The 13,165-nt window shown below is 36.7% G+C and overlaps 3 protein-coding genes across 5 annotated transcripts; 2 read left to right on the plus strand and 1 right to left on the minus strand.

Annotated features, from left to right (window-relative positions):
- On the plus strand, nucleotides 510-4,379 carry LOC18768535 (probable F-actin-capping protein subunit beta). The gene is made up of 8 exons (XM_020570080.1): nucleotides 510-929; nucleotides 1,145-1,215; nucleotides 1,686-1,799; nucleotides 2,020-2,102; nucleotides 2,198-2,271; nucleotides 2,432-2,551; nucleotides 3,491-3,586; nucleotides 3,839-4,379. Exons 1-8 carry the CDS (start codon nucleotides 801-803, stop codon nucleotides 3,917-3,919), a joined length of 768 nt encoding a protein of 255 aa, XP_020425669.1. The 5' UTR covers nucleotides 510-800; the 3' UTR covers nucleotides 3,920-4,379.
- LOC18767387 (uncharacterized protein Os08g0359500) lies at nucleotides 5,815-8,660 on the minus strand. 3 transcript variants are annotated; one of them, XM_007201192.2, is made up of 6 exons: nucleotides 8,362-8,660; nucleotides 7,211-7,397; nucleotides 6,940-7,114; nucleotides 6,803-6,840; nucleotides 6,509-6,698; nucleotides 5,815-6,366 (listed from the first exon to the last, which is right to left on the minus strand). In XM_007201192.2, exons 1-6 carry the CDS (start codon nucleotides 8,364-8,366, stop codon nucleotides 6,248-6,250), a joined length of 714 nt encoding a protein of 237 aa, XP_007201254.1. In that variant the 5' UTR covers nucleotides 8,367-8,660; the 3' UTR covers nucleotides 5,815-6,247. The 3 variants fall into 3 exon arrangements, with proteins under 3 accessions (XP_007201254.1, XP_007201255.1, XP_020425670.1); XM_007201193.2 differs by having other exon boundaries at nucleotides 5,815-6,363; nucleotides 8,362-8,468; XM_020570081.1 differs by having other exon boundaries at nucleotides 5,936-6,366; nucleotides 6,943-7,114; nucleotides 8,362-8,468.
- Nucleotides 9,524-12,841, plus strand: LOC18767258. The gene is made up of 6 exons (XM_020570916.1): nucleotides 9,524-9,564; nucleotides 9,684-10,179; nucleotides 10,420-11,593; nucleotides 11,684-12,051; nucleotides 12,127-12,267; nucleotides 12,767-12,841. Exons 1-6 carry the CDS (start codon nucleotides 9,524-9,526, stop codon nucleotides 12,839-12,841), a joined length of 2,295 nt encoding a protein of 764 aa, XP_020426505.1.

The following is a 13,165-nucleotide window of genomic DNA, read 5'->3' on the forward strand; positions in this document are numbered from 1 at the left end:
TTTTCATCCACCATTATTCCTAAAATGCCCTTTAATTATTAATTCAAGCAAATTCTCTTTACTAATCATTAGTGGTTTTCAATTATGAAAATTATTCAAAATATGAAAGATAGATGTGACATTTTTTTCGATGGTGATGATTGAAAACGAGTTTTTTTAATGATTTCATAGATTCTTTCATAATTACAAGCCCTTTGAGATACTGGAAAATGCCTCTCTTTTAATTTTTCAAATTATCATGAGGGTTGTTCATTATAAATCTTGTGAAGTAAAAAACTTGACCATAAATTTGAATTTCAACCTCCTTAGCGGTTGTCACAACCCTATGAGAAATGTTAAGGACAGTTCTTCATGCACAAATATGTGATTCTTAGTTGTTGTATTATGGGTTGTATATGCATCAACGGTTGAAAGTCGTTTGTAAACGCATAGACAGTTGTCCCAATCACTGCTTATATATTATTTCAACATTGAAGACTTTAAAGAGATATTTAGCATTGGTGCACTTAATATTTTGACTAAATTATATCAAATTGGCAAATTGATAAATAACAAAATAAAAAATAAATACAAATAATAGGGCAGAAGGGTATGTGATGGAGTAGTTCCCGCGAGGGAAACTCGGGTCAAACAAAACAAGGCGCCTCTTTTCTCTTCTCTGAGTTTTTATCAACCAAACAAACAAACAAACAACCCAAAATCAAAAAAGGAAACGCAAAAGCAAAATAAAAAAATAAAATAAAAATATCAGAGAGAGTTTTAGAGCCAGCCAGCCCTCACAGAAAACCAAGGAACAAAAAATGGAAGCAGCGATGGGATTGATGCGGAGAATGCCTCCCAAGCACACCGAGACGGCTCTCTCCGCCCTCCTCTCCCTTATGCCCCAACACTCCTCCGATCTCCTCTCTCAAGTCGATCAGCCCCTCCAGGTCCGTCTGTTTGTTTCCCGAGAAAATCCACCTTTCTAACGCCAAACCCAATTTTCAGTTTTCAGTTTTTCTTTCTCTTTGGCTTACCAGCCTCTTAGGGTTTCATTTTAGTCAAGAAAGGAAAAATGGGTTGTTGAAATTCGAGAAAGAAAAGTAATGACAACTACAATAGCAGCATTTGAACTCACTGTGTTGCACCGATTTCCCAAAAGCAGGTTTTGTGCGATATGGAGTATGGGAAGGAGTTCATTTTGTGTGAATATAATAGAGATGCAGACTCTTACAGGTAAAGACACTCCAATCTTTGTTCTGTGAACAGTCAAGTTTGATGACTTCTTGTTAGATTTGTGATCTAATTGGCTTTAACAGTATCATTTTTGTGGGAGATTTTAGATATAGCAGATCTGGCCTTGATTTTTGAATCTGGATGTTTTGTATAATTTGATTTTCTTTTTGTTACGCATGCAGATATAATTGATATGGTAAATGAAATGCATGTATAACTATCTATTTCACACACACAGAGACTCTCAAACCGCTGCTTTCATTTTTGCTCTATCCTTGATGCTGCTTCTGTAAAGTATTCAAAATCAATTTACAAAATCTCTTGATTTTGCATTCGGCTACCGGTGCTACATCTTCAGTTTATTTTTTGGCTTTCTTTTTTTGTTTTATCTTTTATGTTTTATTCTATGAATATCAGTTGTCTTACTCATCTTTGTATTTTCTTTTTTGTGTTGCTATATTTCTATACAGATCACCTTGGTCAAATAAATATCATCCACCATTAGAAGACGGCAGCCTCCCGTCTGAAGAGTTGAGGAAACTTGAAATTGAAGCAAACGACATCTTTGCCATTTATCGTGACCAGTGAGGTCCTTTACTTACCTCGTTCTTGTGTTATTGTTGTTAGTCGTTGAATTGTATAATCTAACCACCTCCACAATGCTTTTTTCTTCTTATTATCTAGTTTTCAAAACCAACCAAAATTTCTAGAAAGTATCCTCACGCAATATATTTAGCATAATGGTTCATTTATTCGTTTCATTTTGAAGATTTACCACGGCTTAATTGACTGGTAATTTGGTAGGTATTATGAAGGTGGAATTTCATCAGTTTACATGTGGGAGGATGATAACGAATGTTTTGTAGGCTGCTTTTTAATAAAAAAAGGTCTACTGCCTGAACCATCTCCAAGCAGATATAAATATCAACTTCTTTTCTGTTATATTCCTTATTTCTGATTTTTATTATTCGTGGGAATGAAGACGGCTCCAAGACAGGTCAAGGTCGCAGAGGTTATCTGCAGGAGGGGGCATGGGATGCTATACATGTAATTGAGGTAAACTCCATTTGTCACGGTTGGAACAATGTAGACATGTGGTGAGGGTGTCCATGTAGTCCTGCCGCTCTCTTCCATTTCACACTTCAACTAAATTTTAATTATGTTTGTTTGTCATTTATTCTCCCAATCATTCTGGGAACTTCGTTTTTTACATTAGGTGGGTCCGGAGGAGGAAGGAACATCCCATTACCGCTTAACCAGCACTGTCATGCTGTCTCTGACTACAGACAATGAGTCATCAGGCACTTTCAGTTTGTCTGGATCAATTAGACGACAGGTAATCATACTTGATTTTGTTTCCGTTTGGGATGGATTGGTATGTCTCCCATCTAAATGCTTCTTGGGCTTTGACATTTAAGTGATAAACGTGTTTCAAATAGATGTAGTTGTTATCAGCGAACTATTGCTCTTGTTTGTTGTTACAAATACACATTTTAGCTATTGAATGTTGTAGTGGAAAATCTTCTCTCTTTTGATATTTATGAGAGGAAGAACTTAATGTGCACCAATGAGTGTTGTGAAATCTCTGTGGCCCTAAGGTCTCCCCACCACCCTGCCAACCTCGGGTGAAAAAGATCAATAACAAAAATGGAAGAGAAGCCTTCCTCCCCACCAAAAGAGAAATAATGCCTGGTTGGATGGTTCCTGTGCTAATGTAGCTTATAAGATTCTTTTGGTCATATGCACTGAAGATGAAGACCTAAAGATGCACTAACGTGGGGAAAAGAGGATAAATGGAAATAATATAACAGGGGTAGAACAGTGTGAAAGTAAAGGGATTATTTATTGGAGTTATGTTGTAGAGAATTACCTCGTCTTATTGGAAGAGAATAGTCCATGATGTGGCCCCCAAGTTTTTGAAAAAGGACTCATGTTACTTGTACATGCATTTAATAGGGATTTCAGTTTTTCCACATGCATTTACTCGTTGTTTGGTTCTTGGAAAGCAACTGGAATCAAAATGCTAAAAAGGTCTAAAAATGCTTTAAAACAAAGCTACTTCAAAATTCTTCTTTTTCTTTGCTCCATATGTGCGTAGAATTGAACAGAGGCTCAATATGTTTTGTTGATTGTGTTAAGGCTGAGATGGTTCAGATTAAGCACAAGATTTGTTCTTTAAATGATGACCCAAAATTTGTTTTCTATGCTGCTATTCTTGTACTATTTGTATGATATCCTGGGGTGGATAAACTATTCTTTCTTGTTGGCTTTGTAGATGAATATGCACCTCTCAGTTCAAGAAGGTCATCTTTGTAACATGGGAAGAATGATCGAAGAAATGGAGAGCAAGCTGAGAAATTCACTGGATCAGGTACTGTGGTCTGTTATGTGTGGATTTACCTTTCTACATCCTTCTCTACAGTTTGAGATATACAATGTTTCAATAAAGTATTGAGCCCAGGCTTGAACTTAAGCCATGCCTTCTGAAAGCAGTGGATTTACCACTTAGCTGTCCGACAGGGACTTGAACATTGTGCAGTTGTGGCTAGACAGTAGGGGCTTATAAAGGCTTTGCATTTTATCTTTGGAATTTAAAGTTATGTCGTTGATCTACCTATTGCAGGTTTATTTTGGGAAGACGAAAGAGATGGTTTGCACTTTACGACCACCATCTGAAGTAGTGATGAGACTGCCTGACAGCTGATGTGGCATTCTATGACCTATCAAGAAGGAGAACAGTCACCAGGCGTTGGTTGTCATATTTGCTTAAAAGGGTGATTGGTGTTTTGGTATAGTTCGTATGTCATTATCCCAGTTTTTGAAATGTTCTTGCAATTTGATTTGCTCCAGTTGGTGGCCTTGTGCCATTGCACAGTGGAGAAGATGGCTGGTTTGTCAATTGAAAACGCATCATGGATTTTGTATTTTCATATGCCTTATCAAGTGTTTTCTTGAGTTAGTTTGTTGTGCCTTTTCTTTTTGGTTTTTTTTGGGTGTGAGTAATAGAATTATCCTACTGCCAGGTCAATTTATGTTACAATTTTCAGATTATTCCATAAGCTGGATCATTTTAGTAGGCTTGGCTTAACTGGTATAATCTTCTTGAAAAAAATTATGTGACGAAAGAAATTTATGGATGAAATATATACCCATATTTTCCATGATCTTTCCATAGTTTCTGTGTCCTATGTTGGTGCATTAGGGATGCTCTCTGTTTTTGCTGATCATAGTTTTCATTTTATTTTTTAAACTCAAAACATAAAATTTATTTTTTATTCGAATTTTCGAACTCTATTGTACTTGAAAAAAGTTGTGTTTCTACGGCCTTAGAATTGTAATGATCTGTTAAATTCGAATCATTATAATTTCACAAACCAAAAACAAGGCTCTTTGCATTCTATCTTCGTAACGGAAAACAATAGTCTATATGTGCGTGCTCAATTTTCTACATATGAGTGCTCAAATGGAAATCAATACGCTAACTTCTCGGTTAGACATACTCAACATCATCTTATGATTTGAACTATTCATTTTTTAGGTCATCATTCAAAAATTACCGTTGGAACAACCAAAAAAGTCAAATTAGACAACATCTAACTACGATCAAATAAATAGACGAACACAAATAGTTAAACGATATTTGATTTGTAAAATATGAATGATTTATATCATGAGATCATATTGTGGAGTGAGTGCAAACGAGTGTTCGTATTAAGTTACTCTCATCCTTTTTCCCTGCCCTCTCCCTTTTTTCACTTATTTTCAAATTTAAAATTAAAAAAAAGAAAAACACACATAATTTGTAACATATTTATTTTCAAAAATATATATTTATAACAATAAATAAATAAATAAATAAAACTAGTTGGCACATGCGTGCGTGCCAAGAAGCAAGAAATAAAAAAATTTAAAAAAAAACATGTTACCCCATCCTTTTTCTAAACGTTTTCTTATTTGTTTTACAAATTAAACTTAAAAAGCACACCTTTATTTCCATTAATTTTCAAACACAATTCGTAACATATTTATGACACGTGACAACATAGCAAGAGGCAAACAATAATAAATAAATTAAAAAAACACACAATGTGCATCTCGACAGTGAACCATAGACCATCCGAAAGTTTAATCTAAAATCTGCATTATGAACGAGTATTACTCCAACCTAAACTCTAGACAAAGGACTTGGTTAACACGTACACTGACCAAATTACCAACATTTCCTTCTGTTCAATAAAATAAATAAAAACCTACCCAACATTTCGGCTTTAAAAACGGCTTCATTAAGTTAAACCACGACGCCAACAGATCATAATTCAATGGTAAGAACATTTGCCTGCAGATAATGATCACAGATTTGAACTCAAATAGCACCTTCCCCTCCCCCGTCCAAATGACATATTCCTGTCTTTCGTTGTCCTCTGAAATATCTGTAGAACTAAATTGTAATCTATAGCCATGCACTTTGTTGGCAAAAGAACTATAAAGAGAAGAACCAGGCCACCCAGAAAACCATTTTTCGAGTTACTCATATGACGATCTGATTACCTAATCATCCTGCGATCAAACTCATTGCAGACTGAACACTCAAGACTTGATGCCACGATTAACAAGCTCAACATAATATTCAACAAATCAACGATATCTCGGGTTTAGAATCTCAGTGAGATGCATACTATAATGAAAAAAAACCATACATCATCACCAGTAATGAACAAGCTGATATCTAATACCTAGTAAATGCCAGAATCCGATTCACAAAAAGTGGAAATTTAGTAGAGCTTGCCCTGCCAACAGCAATCCTCTCACTAGACTACCCCTCAGGAAAAATAAAGAACAAAATGAAAAGGGAACCCCTCGGTGAAGGTGAAGGAAGCAAAGCATTCAGAAAGTTTGTGTGTCAGAAAATAAAACACATATTCAAGTGCATGTCAAAACAGAGAGTAGCATTGGCTTTGAAGACATTGTAAGAAAGGCGTTCACCCCTCAAGCTTTGCAGTACACCCTGCCACTTTTCGAACATTTTGCATCATCAGGCAGAAGCCTTTGCGTCATGCTCACCACTCGCAGGTGGTTTGGCATCAGATTGTGCAGCAGCTGATGGTGGTTGGTCAACAATTTCATCCTCGGTGTCACTATCACCAATCTCTTCTGGTAGTTTTAGACAATTAAATCAAAAGTCAAATACAGTAACATTATAGCTTATCTGCACTTAATAGTCCACTTCCTAAAATAAAAATAAAATCACATAACCGTAATGAAAATGATGTGGATAATATATTGTGAAACTCACCATCAAAGTTGCCAAGAGCATCGGGATTGAAGCCACCAGGGCCACCCATGTTGCCAAGAGCATCAGGATTGAAGCCACTGGCGCCACCCATGTTCATGCCAAGAGCATTAGGATTGAAGCCACCGGCGCCACCCATGTTCATGCCAAGAGCCTCAGGATTGAAGCCACCGCCACCACCCATGTTCAGTTTCTGAAATAACAGGACAAAGGCAATTGTTTATGTTCATGAAAAATTTAATACACGCTTCAATAGTTAGGTGATGGTATAGCCAAGGTGATGGTATGACTGCTCACAGAGAAATCAAAGTCTCCAAAGTCCATATTGTTTCCAGCTGAAAACCAAAATTACATATAATGAAAACCAGTCAGAATTTTTCCAGGAAACTATGCCAATAGGGCAGAGATTTAGGAAGGATACAAGAAACACTTACCACCTTCATCAGGTTTCACTTCCGGCTCTTCATCTTCATCAACCCATTTATCCCAATCCACTTTGAGAAACACAGGAGCTTTTCCCTGTTGTTTTATCAACCTGCTCCACCATTTATCCTCAGCCTTTTTCACAAGGTAACAGATATTTCTCAAGCCAACACTAGCCTTGCTCTCCTGCAAAGGAAAAGATAAGTTAGTGTTATAATTGATAACTATCCGATATAGTAGTAAAGATAGATGAAGATGTAATGGCTGCCATTGGAAACCTACATTTACATCAATCTTGTCATAGAGATCAAGGTCAACTTCATAAGGTGTCTTCTCTGGTCCAGTAGTAGCAGAGAATAAAAACTTTCCTTCAGGCTCCAGGTTAAGCTTTACATCGTGGGCATCCGGCAAGTTAATAGTTATGTAGACCGTATCAGACCTCTGGGCCCATTTCACATTAGGATGTCGGCTGAAAATTACATGTTTAAATGAAAATTAGTACAAATGAATATAAACACCAACCGAGTAAACTGTTACAATATACATATATACCAGAAAATGAGAAGAAAATGGAAACCCATGTATATAGCAGTATCAATAACAACAAAATTAGCATTATAGTTCACTTCTTGAAGCAAGTACTGTAAGACAAATCAGACTAGCATAAGCTTGTAGCTACTAGATCCTACACTAACCAAGCGTTCCTGCACAACTATTCACCAATATGGCAGTTTAAGCACAAAAAACAAAAATAATATAGAATCAAGAGTTAAAGGAGTATACAAAATAAAAATGGAAAAGCAAGACTTGTACAAGTGCAATAGTAAACATAGTTGCATTCATTGAATAAACTTTCTGTATATGCATCATCGTATCATACAAAAGAGACGGACAGAAAAATAAGAAATCTAACTTTACAAATTCTCTTTCCCATTTGGGTCTGGTATAATTTCACCAAAATCTCACTATATTCAGTTTTGTAAAAATAAAAGCATAGCCCTTCGTTTGGTTGCAGAGAAAAAGAAAGATGGAAAATAAGAACAAATATATTTCGACCAATACCAATACAGTCAGTTAAATCACAACATATGTAATTACCATTTCCAGGGAAGAAACAATAACTAAAACCCTAGACCTCTCCTGTTTGGTTGCGGAGAAATACATAAAGGTGAAGAAAAGGAAATCAATGAAAATACCCAGCGACTGAACCCAACAATCAAAACAGGCCATCCCCCATAGGCAGAGTCAAGTTCTCATACTTACAGATGATTCATTTTCCTTCACTTTCTAAGCAACCAAACAGGAAAAAAAAATAAAAAAATAAAAAAAAACCTAGCTCAAATCCTATGCTTCACAAGAAACTCAAAGATGAAAAATGAACAAAATCAGCAATAAAATGTAAATTAAAAGAAACTAGGAGCTAAGAACAACACCTCATCTTGGCGTATTGATCTTCACCCAGAAACAGCGTTTACTTGCGAGAGAGAGAGACGAGAGGGAGAGTGGTTTATAAACAAAAGGAAAGGGGTTTTAGTGTGAATTTATAGATGGAGTTTATGGACCGTAAACAGTGAAAATGCACGGTAAAAAGTGAAATCGGGTCTTAGATGCTTCCGTGTGGTTCCACACTTCCGTTTTATTCTAGATACTTGTGCAAGTTTTAGATCTTTTGCGGTTGCAATCGTCTGGGGGCAACCTTATTTGGAGGGCTGCTTGAGTTCCCTAGGGCCCGCTACAATTAGGGCTCTCATTAGATAAAAGTTTGGATTAATGACCTAAATGGTCCCTTAATTATTGTTCCAGTATTATTTTGGTCCACAAACTAAAATTTTCATTTCAAACGTCCTTAAACTTTTTATTTTGTACCAAGATGGTCATTCCATGACAGAGTCCATCACTTTTGATCACGTGATGGCCACGTGACTGAGTTTTGAAGGGTATATGCGACTTTTTGAGAAGCCCTCTCGTTTCCCGCGATTACCATCAAGTGAAAGGGATTCTAATGCGAATTGCTAAATTGGTCGATGTTGTAGTAGTGTGCGAGTCACTGAATTGGTGAAGTTAGTGTGTAATTTCAGTGTTAGTTTTGGAGTTCGAATTTGGGAGTTTGGGTTAGGGTTTGATTTTGGGGATTTTGGAGATTTTGGGAAATTCACTAGTTGCTGATAATGGAATACGAATACCGTTCGGGTGGAACAACTCCCAAATACGGTAAGGGCTTCTATAATGCATTTTATGTTGTTTTTGTTTGGAAATGGATGAAATGGATGAGTTGTCGTTGTCTGAAACTGTGGTTTCTTTATAAAAATTCCTTTTTCTGTGTTTGTGTTCGGCTTTTTTGTTGTTTTATGTTTAAAGTAAGGATAAAGGAATCGTTTTCTTGTATGTGGATTTGGCTTTTGCTACATTGACTGCAGAGTGTAAGCTTTATGTTTGTGGTCCCTTGGTTGTGGTTCCTGTATGTTGAATATGGGGGTTTTTTTAAACAGCTGTGGTCTCTTGGTTGTCTGGTTCATACCCAACTCCGTAATTGTTGCCCTTGTTGTCGTTAGCATTAATAACAAAACCATGGAATGTGCATTCTAGAATTACATCATGGGGGCTAGTTTGAAAATGGGGTTTATAAGAAGGGTAAGGTCTGTTATTTGGACAATATTATAGAGGATTTTCTGTCCTTGTTAAATTTACTGAAAATTGGGAGAGATCTTGGGTATGATGTTGACATTTCTCAAGTTGAACAACGTTTGGAAACTAGGTGTAAAAATCCTGAGGGTGGACTGGAGCTTGTTACATCAGATGCTACGGTGGTTGAAATGGTTGGTCACATACCATCCAATAAGGTTATTATGTTATACTATAGTGAGATTGAAGACTATGAGTATGATGCAGATGCAGAGAATTGTGATGGGGATTTGACTCATAATTACCAAGTGAAAGGGGTGGATTATATTGAAGTTGAAGATGATGAGACTTTTGAGACTGTTGGGATAAAAGTGGCAAATGAAGATGCAAGGGCAGAATTACCAAATGAAGATATAGGGGCACATGTGACAATTGATAATAAAGGGGCAGAATTGCTAAATGAAGATGAAGATGCAGATTCAGAAATTAAAGATAGTGATTATGAATTCAGTGAAAATGAGGCAGAGGCCAGGCCAACTGTTGGAGAGAATGTAGCAGATAATGGGACTAGTCATGGTGCTCCAGGAGAGATACCATTAGATGGTGCTGACACATTAGAATTTGACACTGTAAGTGAGACTGAAGATGAGGGTAACAGTAGAAAAAAAGATAAAACTGCCAAAGTTTAAGCAGTATATAAGAGATGTGGATTTGAAAAATCTTGAGTATAGATTGGGAATGAAGTTTGCAAACAAAAAACTGATAAAGGCTATCAAGGAGCATGCAATTATACATGGTAGGGAAGTGAAATTGAAAAAAAAGATAATAGATGAGTTCAGGCTAAATGTGTGAAAGGGTGTTCTTTCCAGGTATATAGATCAAAGATTAATAGAGAGGAAGAGACATTTGCAATAAAAACTTTGAGCCTAGAACATCAGTGTGGAAGAGTGGACAAGCTTAGGCATACTACATCAAAATGGCTTTGTGACAGATATGCAAACAAGCTGAAGCGCAACTCAGACTTTGATTTGAAATCATTTCAAGAAGATGTGTTGGAAGATTACAAAATAAATGTCACAAAAATTCAAGTTTATAGGGCAAAGAGGCTAGCCAGAGATTTAAATGAAGGTACTTTCAAAGAACAATATGCTAGATTGTGGGATTATACAGAACAATTGAAAATTGCAAACGAGGGTAGTATAGTGAAGATTAAAACTCAGATTGTGAAGGATGAGACAGTGTTTCAAAGGATATATGTGTGCTTAGCTGCCTGTGAGAAGGGATTTTTAGAAGGTTGCAGACCTGTTATTGGTGTTGATGACTGCCATTTGAAAGGGCCTTATCCTGGACAGATCTTGACTGCTGTTGGGGTAGATGGGAACAATGGTTATTTCCTAGTAGCTTATGCCATGGTTGATATTGACAGTAGAGACTCTTGGATTTGGTTTTTCAATATTCTTATTGAAGATTTAGGGATTACAAATGGAAAAGCTTGGGTAGTAATTAGTGACAAACAAAAGGGACTTGTACCTACCATTGAGAAAGTACTTCCAATTGCAGAGCACAGAATGTGTGTGAGACACTTGTACAGTAACTTTAGGGCATCACATATTGGTCTTGCTTTGAAACATATATTATGGGCTGCAACAAGAGCTACAACTGTGCCTTGGTGGGAGGCAGAAATGGAAAAGATGAAAAATGAGGATGAGGAAGTATGGAAGTGGTTGAAGAAAAGACCTGCAAAAAATTGGAGCAGATCTCACTTCGAATCACATGATAAATGTGATCTTTTGTTGAATAATCTATGTGAAAGTTTCAATGCAGCCATACCAGATGCAAGGGATAAGACAATTTTGAGTTGCTTGGAGAGGATAAGGGTGTATGTGATGCTTAGGATGGTTAGTAGGAGGTTTGCATATCAGAATTGGAGATACTCTGTTAGGCATAGGATCTTCAAGATAATTGAGAAGAACAAGCTAGGTTCATCACAATGCATTCCTAGATTGGTTGGTGGGAAATTGTATCAAGTGAGCCACATTTATGGTAAAGAATTTGTTGTAGACCTTAGAGCAAAGACATGCTCTTGTATGAGGTAAAATTTATGTGGAATACCATGTACTCATGCAATCTCAGCTACATTTCAAAGATGTGAAAACCCAATTGCTTATGTGGATGATTGTTATAAGCTCGAGACTTATATGAAGGCTTATGAACCAGTGATTCACCCCATTCCTTCAATGGACCAATGGAGTAAATGTGACCTTCTTCCAATTAAATCTCCACCTTATAAGCAACAACCGGGTAGGCTTAAAAAAGTTAGGACGAAGGAGCCTAGTGAGGTTGAAATACCAGCCCCCATCCTACCAAACCCTATGCCTCCAAATTATATTGCTCCACCAGCCAAGTTTAGAAGGGTTTTCATTGAAATAAGATGTCGTGGATGCGGTCAAAAAGGCCATAATAAAGCAACATGTGACAGACAAAACAATGAAACCCAACAGGTATGACTGTTAGACACATTGTTTAGTTCTATGTTATAGTGTACTTACATTAATAATTTTGTTATACATTTGCAGGTTCATGCATCTTCAACCCAAATAGAGCAAGGTTCTTCTTTTAACACAGTAAGAGGGAGAGGCATAAGCAGAGGGAGAGGCATAAGTAGAGGAAGAGGAAATGTTGCTCAAGCTACTGCTTACCCTAATTCTCTACATAGTGTAAGTTTTGGTTGAGCTGAAATCATGAATTTTTTTTAGATGGCAAGAGGTAATGGAGAAAGAGGCAGAGGAATAAGTAAAGGAAGAGGCAATGTTGCTCAAGCCCCTGTTTACCCAAATTCACAAGAAAGTGTAAGCTTCATTTTTTTCAATTTTTTATTGCTTATGCAATTGAAAAACAATAAAGATCAGTAACTTTTTCAGGTGACAAGAGGTAATGGACAAGGAGTCTCACCATCTTCACATATTGGCTTAGGAAGATGTTTACCATCTTCAAAGCTAAGTGCAATTAGAGGAAGAGGCTTAGGAAGAGGGATAAGTTGAGAAAGAGGCTTATGAAGAGGCATAAGTGGAGAAAGAGGCTTAGGAAGAGACATAAGTGGAGGAAGAGGCTTACCATCTTCACGATCAACTGTAGGTTTTTGTCATTTGGTTCATTTCTTACTCATTTCACTAATTGCCAACACTATCATACACCTGACATTATTACATTGTTTAGGTGGCAAGAGGAATGGGACAAGGAGGACCAACTTTGGACAACATTTCCCAAGATAATAACATGGCCTCAATATAGGGGAAATTATTGCTAAGGCTGTCATATTTTGCGTATTTTGGGATATGTAATTTTTTGGCCAGAGGGATTTTGTGACAAAAGGAACTGATTTTGACTTTAAACTGTGTAATTGGTTTTGAGTTTGAGGGGCTAAAACTCTATAATTGCTTGCTTATTTTGGGTTAGGTACTTTTTTGGACAGGAGGATTTTGTGTACTTTGTGTAATTGGTTTTGAGCTAGAACAACTTAAACTGTGTAATTGGTTGTCTGTTTTGGCTTATGTACTTTTCTAGGCAGGTGCATTTTGTAATTGAAATTCTGTAATTGGTCTAACTGGTCTTCAG

Source organism: Prunus persica, chromosome G8 (genome assembly GCF_000346465.2).
Source record: "Prunus persica cultivar Lovell chromosome G8, Prunus_persica_NCBIv2, whole genome shotgun sequence".
Lineage (NCBI taxonomy): Eukaryota > Viridiplantae > Streptophyta > Magnoliopsida > Rosales > Rosaceae > Prunus > Prunus persica.

Bases quoted from the DNA above. Each gene is read 5' to 3' on its own strand.
- LOC18768535 (XM_020570080.1), top strand. From the start codon at position 801: ATGGAAGCAGCGATGGGATTGATGCGGAGAATGCCTCCCAAGCACACC. The intron at 2,272-2,431 runs GTAAACTCCATT...TTTTTACATTAG, and splicing joins ATGCTATACATGTAATTGAG to GTGGGTCCGGAGGAGGAAGG. The intron at 3,587-3,838 runs GTACTGTGGTCT...TACCTATTGCAG, and splicing joins TGAGAAATTCACTGGATCAG to GTTTATTTTGGGAAGACGAA.
- LOC18767387 (XM_007201192.2), bottom strand. The intron at 7,115-7,210 runs GTAGGTTTCCAA...TTTCCTTTGCAG, and splicing joins ATGACAAGATTGATGTAAAT to GAGAGCAAGGCTAGTGTTGG. The intron at 6,841-6,939 runs GTAAGTGTTTCT...TTTGGTTTTCAG, and splicing joins AGTGAAACCTGATGAAGGTG to CTGGAAACAATATGGACTTT.
- LOC18767258 (XM_020570916.1), top strand. From the start codon at position 9,524: ATGGGGGCTAGTTTGAAAATGGGGTTTATAAGAAGGGTAAG. The intron at 10,180-10,419 runs GTAAGTGAGACT...TGTTCTTTCCAG, and splicing joins ACACATTAGAATTTGACACT to GTATATAGATCAAAGATTAA. The intron at 11,594-11,683 runs GTAAAGAATTTG...ATGCAATCTCAG, and splicing joins TCAAGTGAGCCACATTTATG to CTACATTTCAAAGATGTGAA.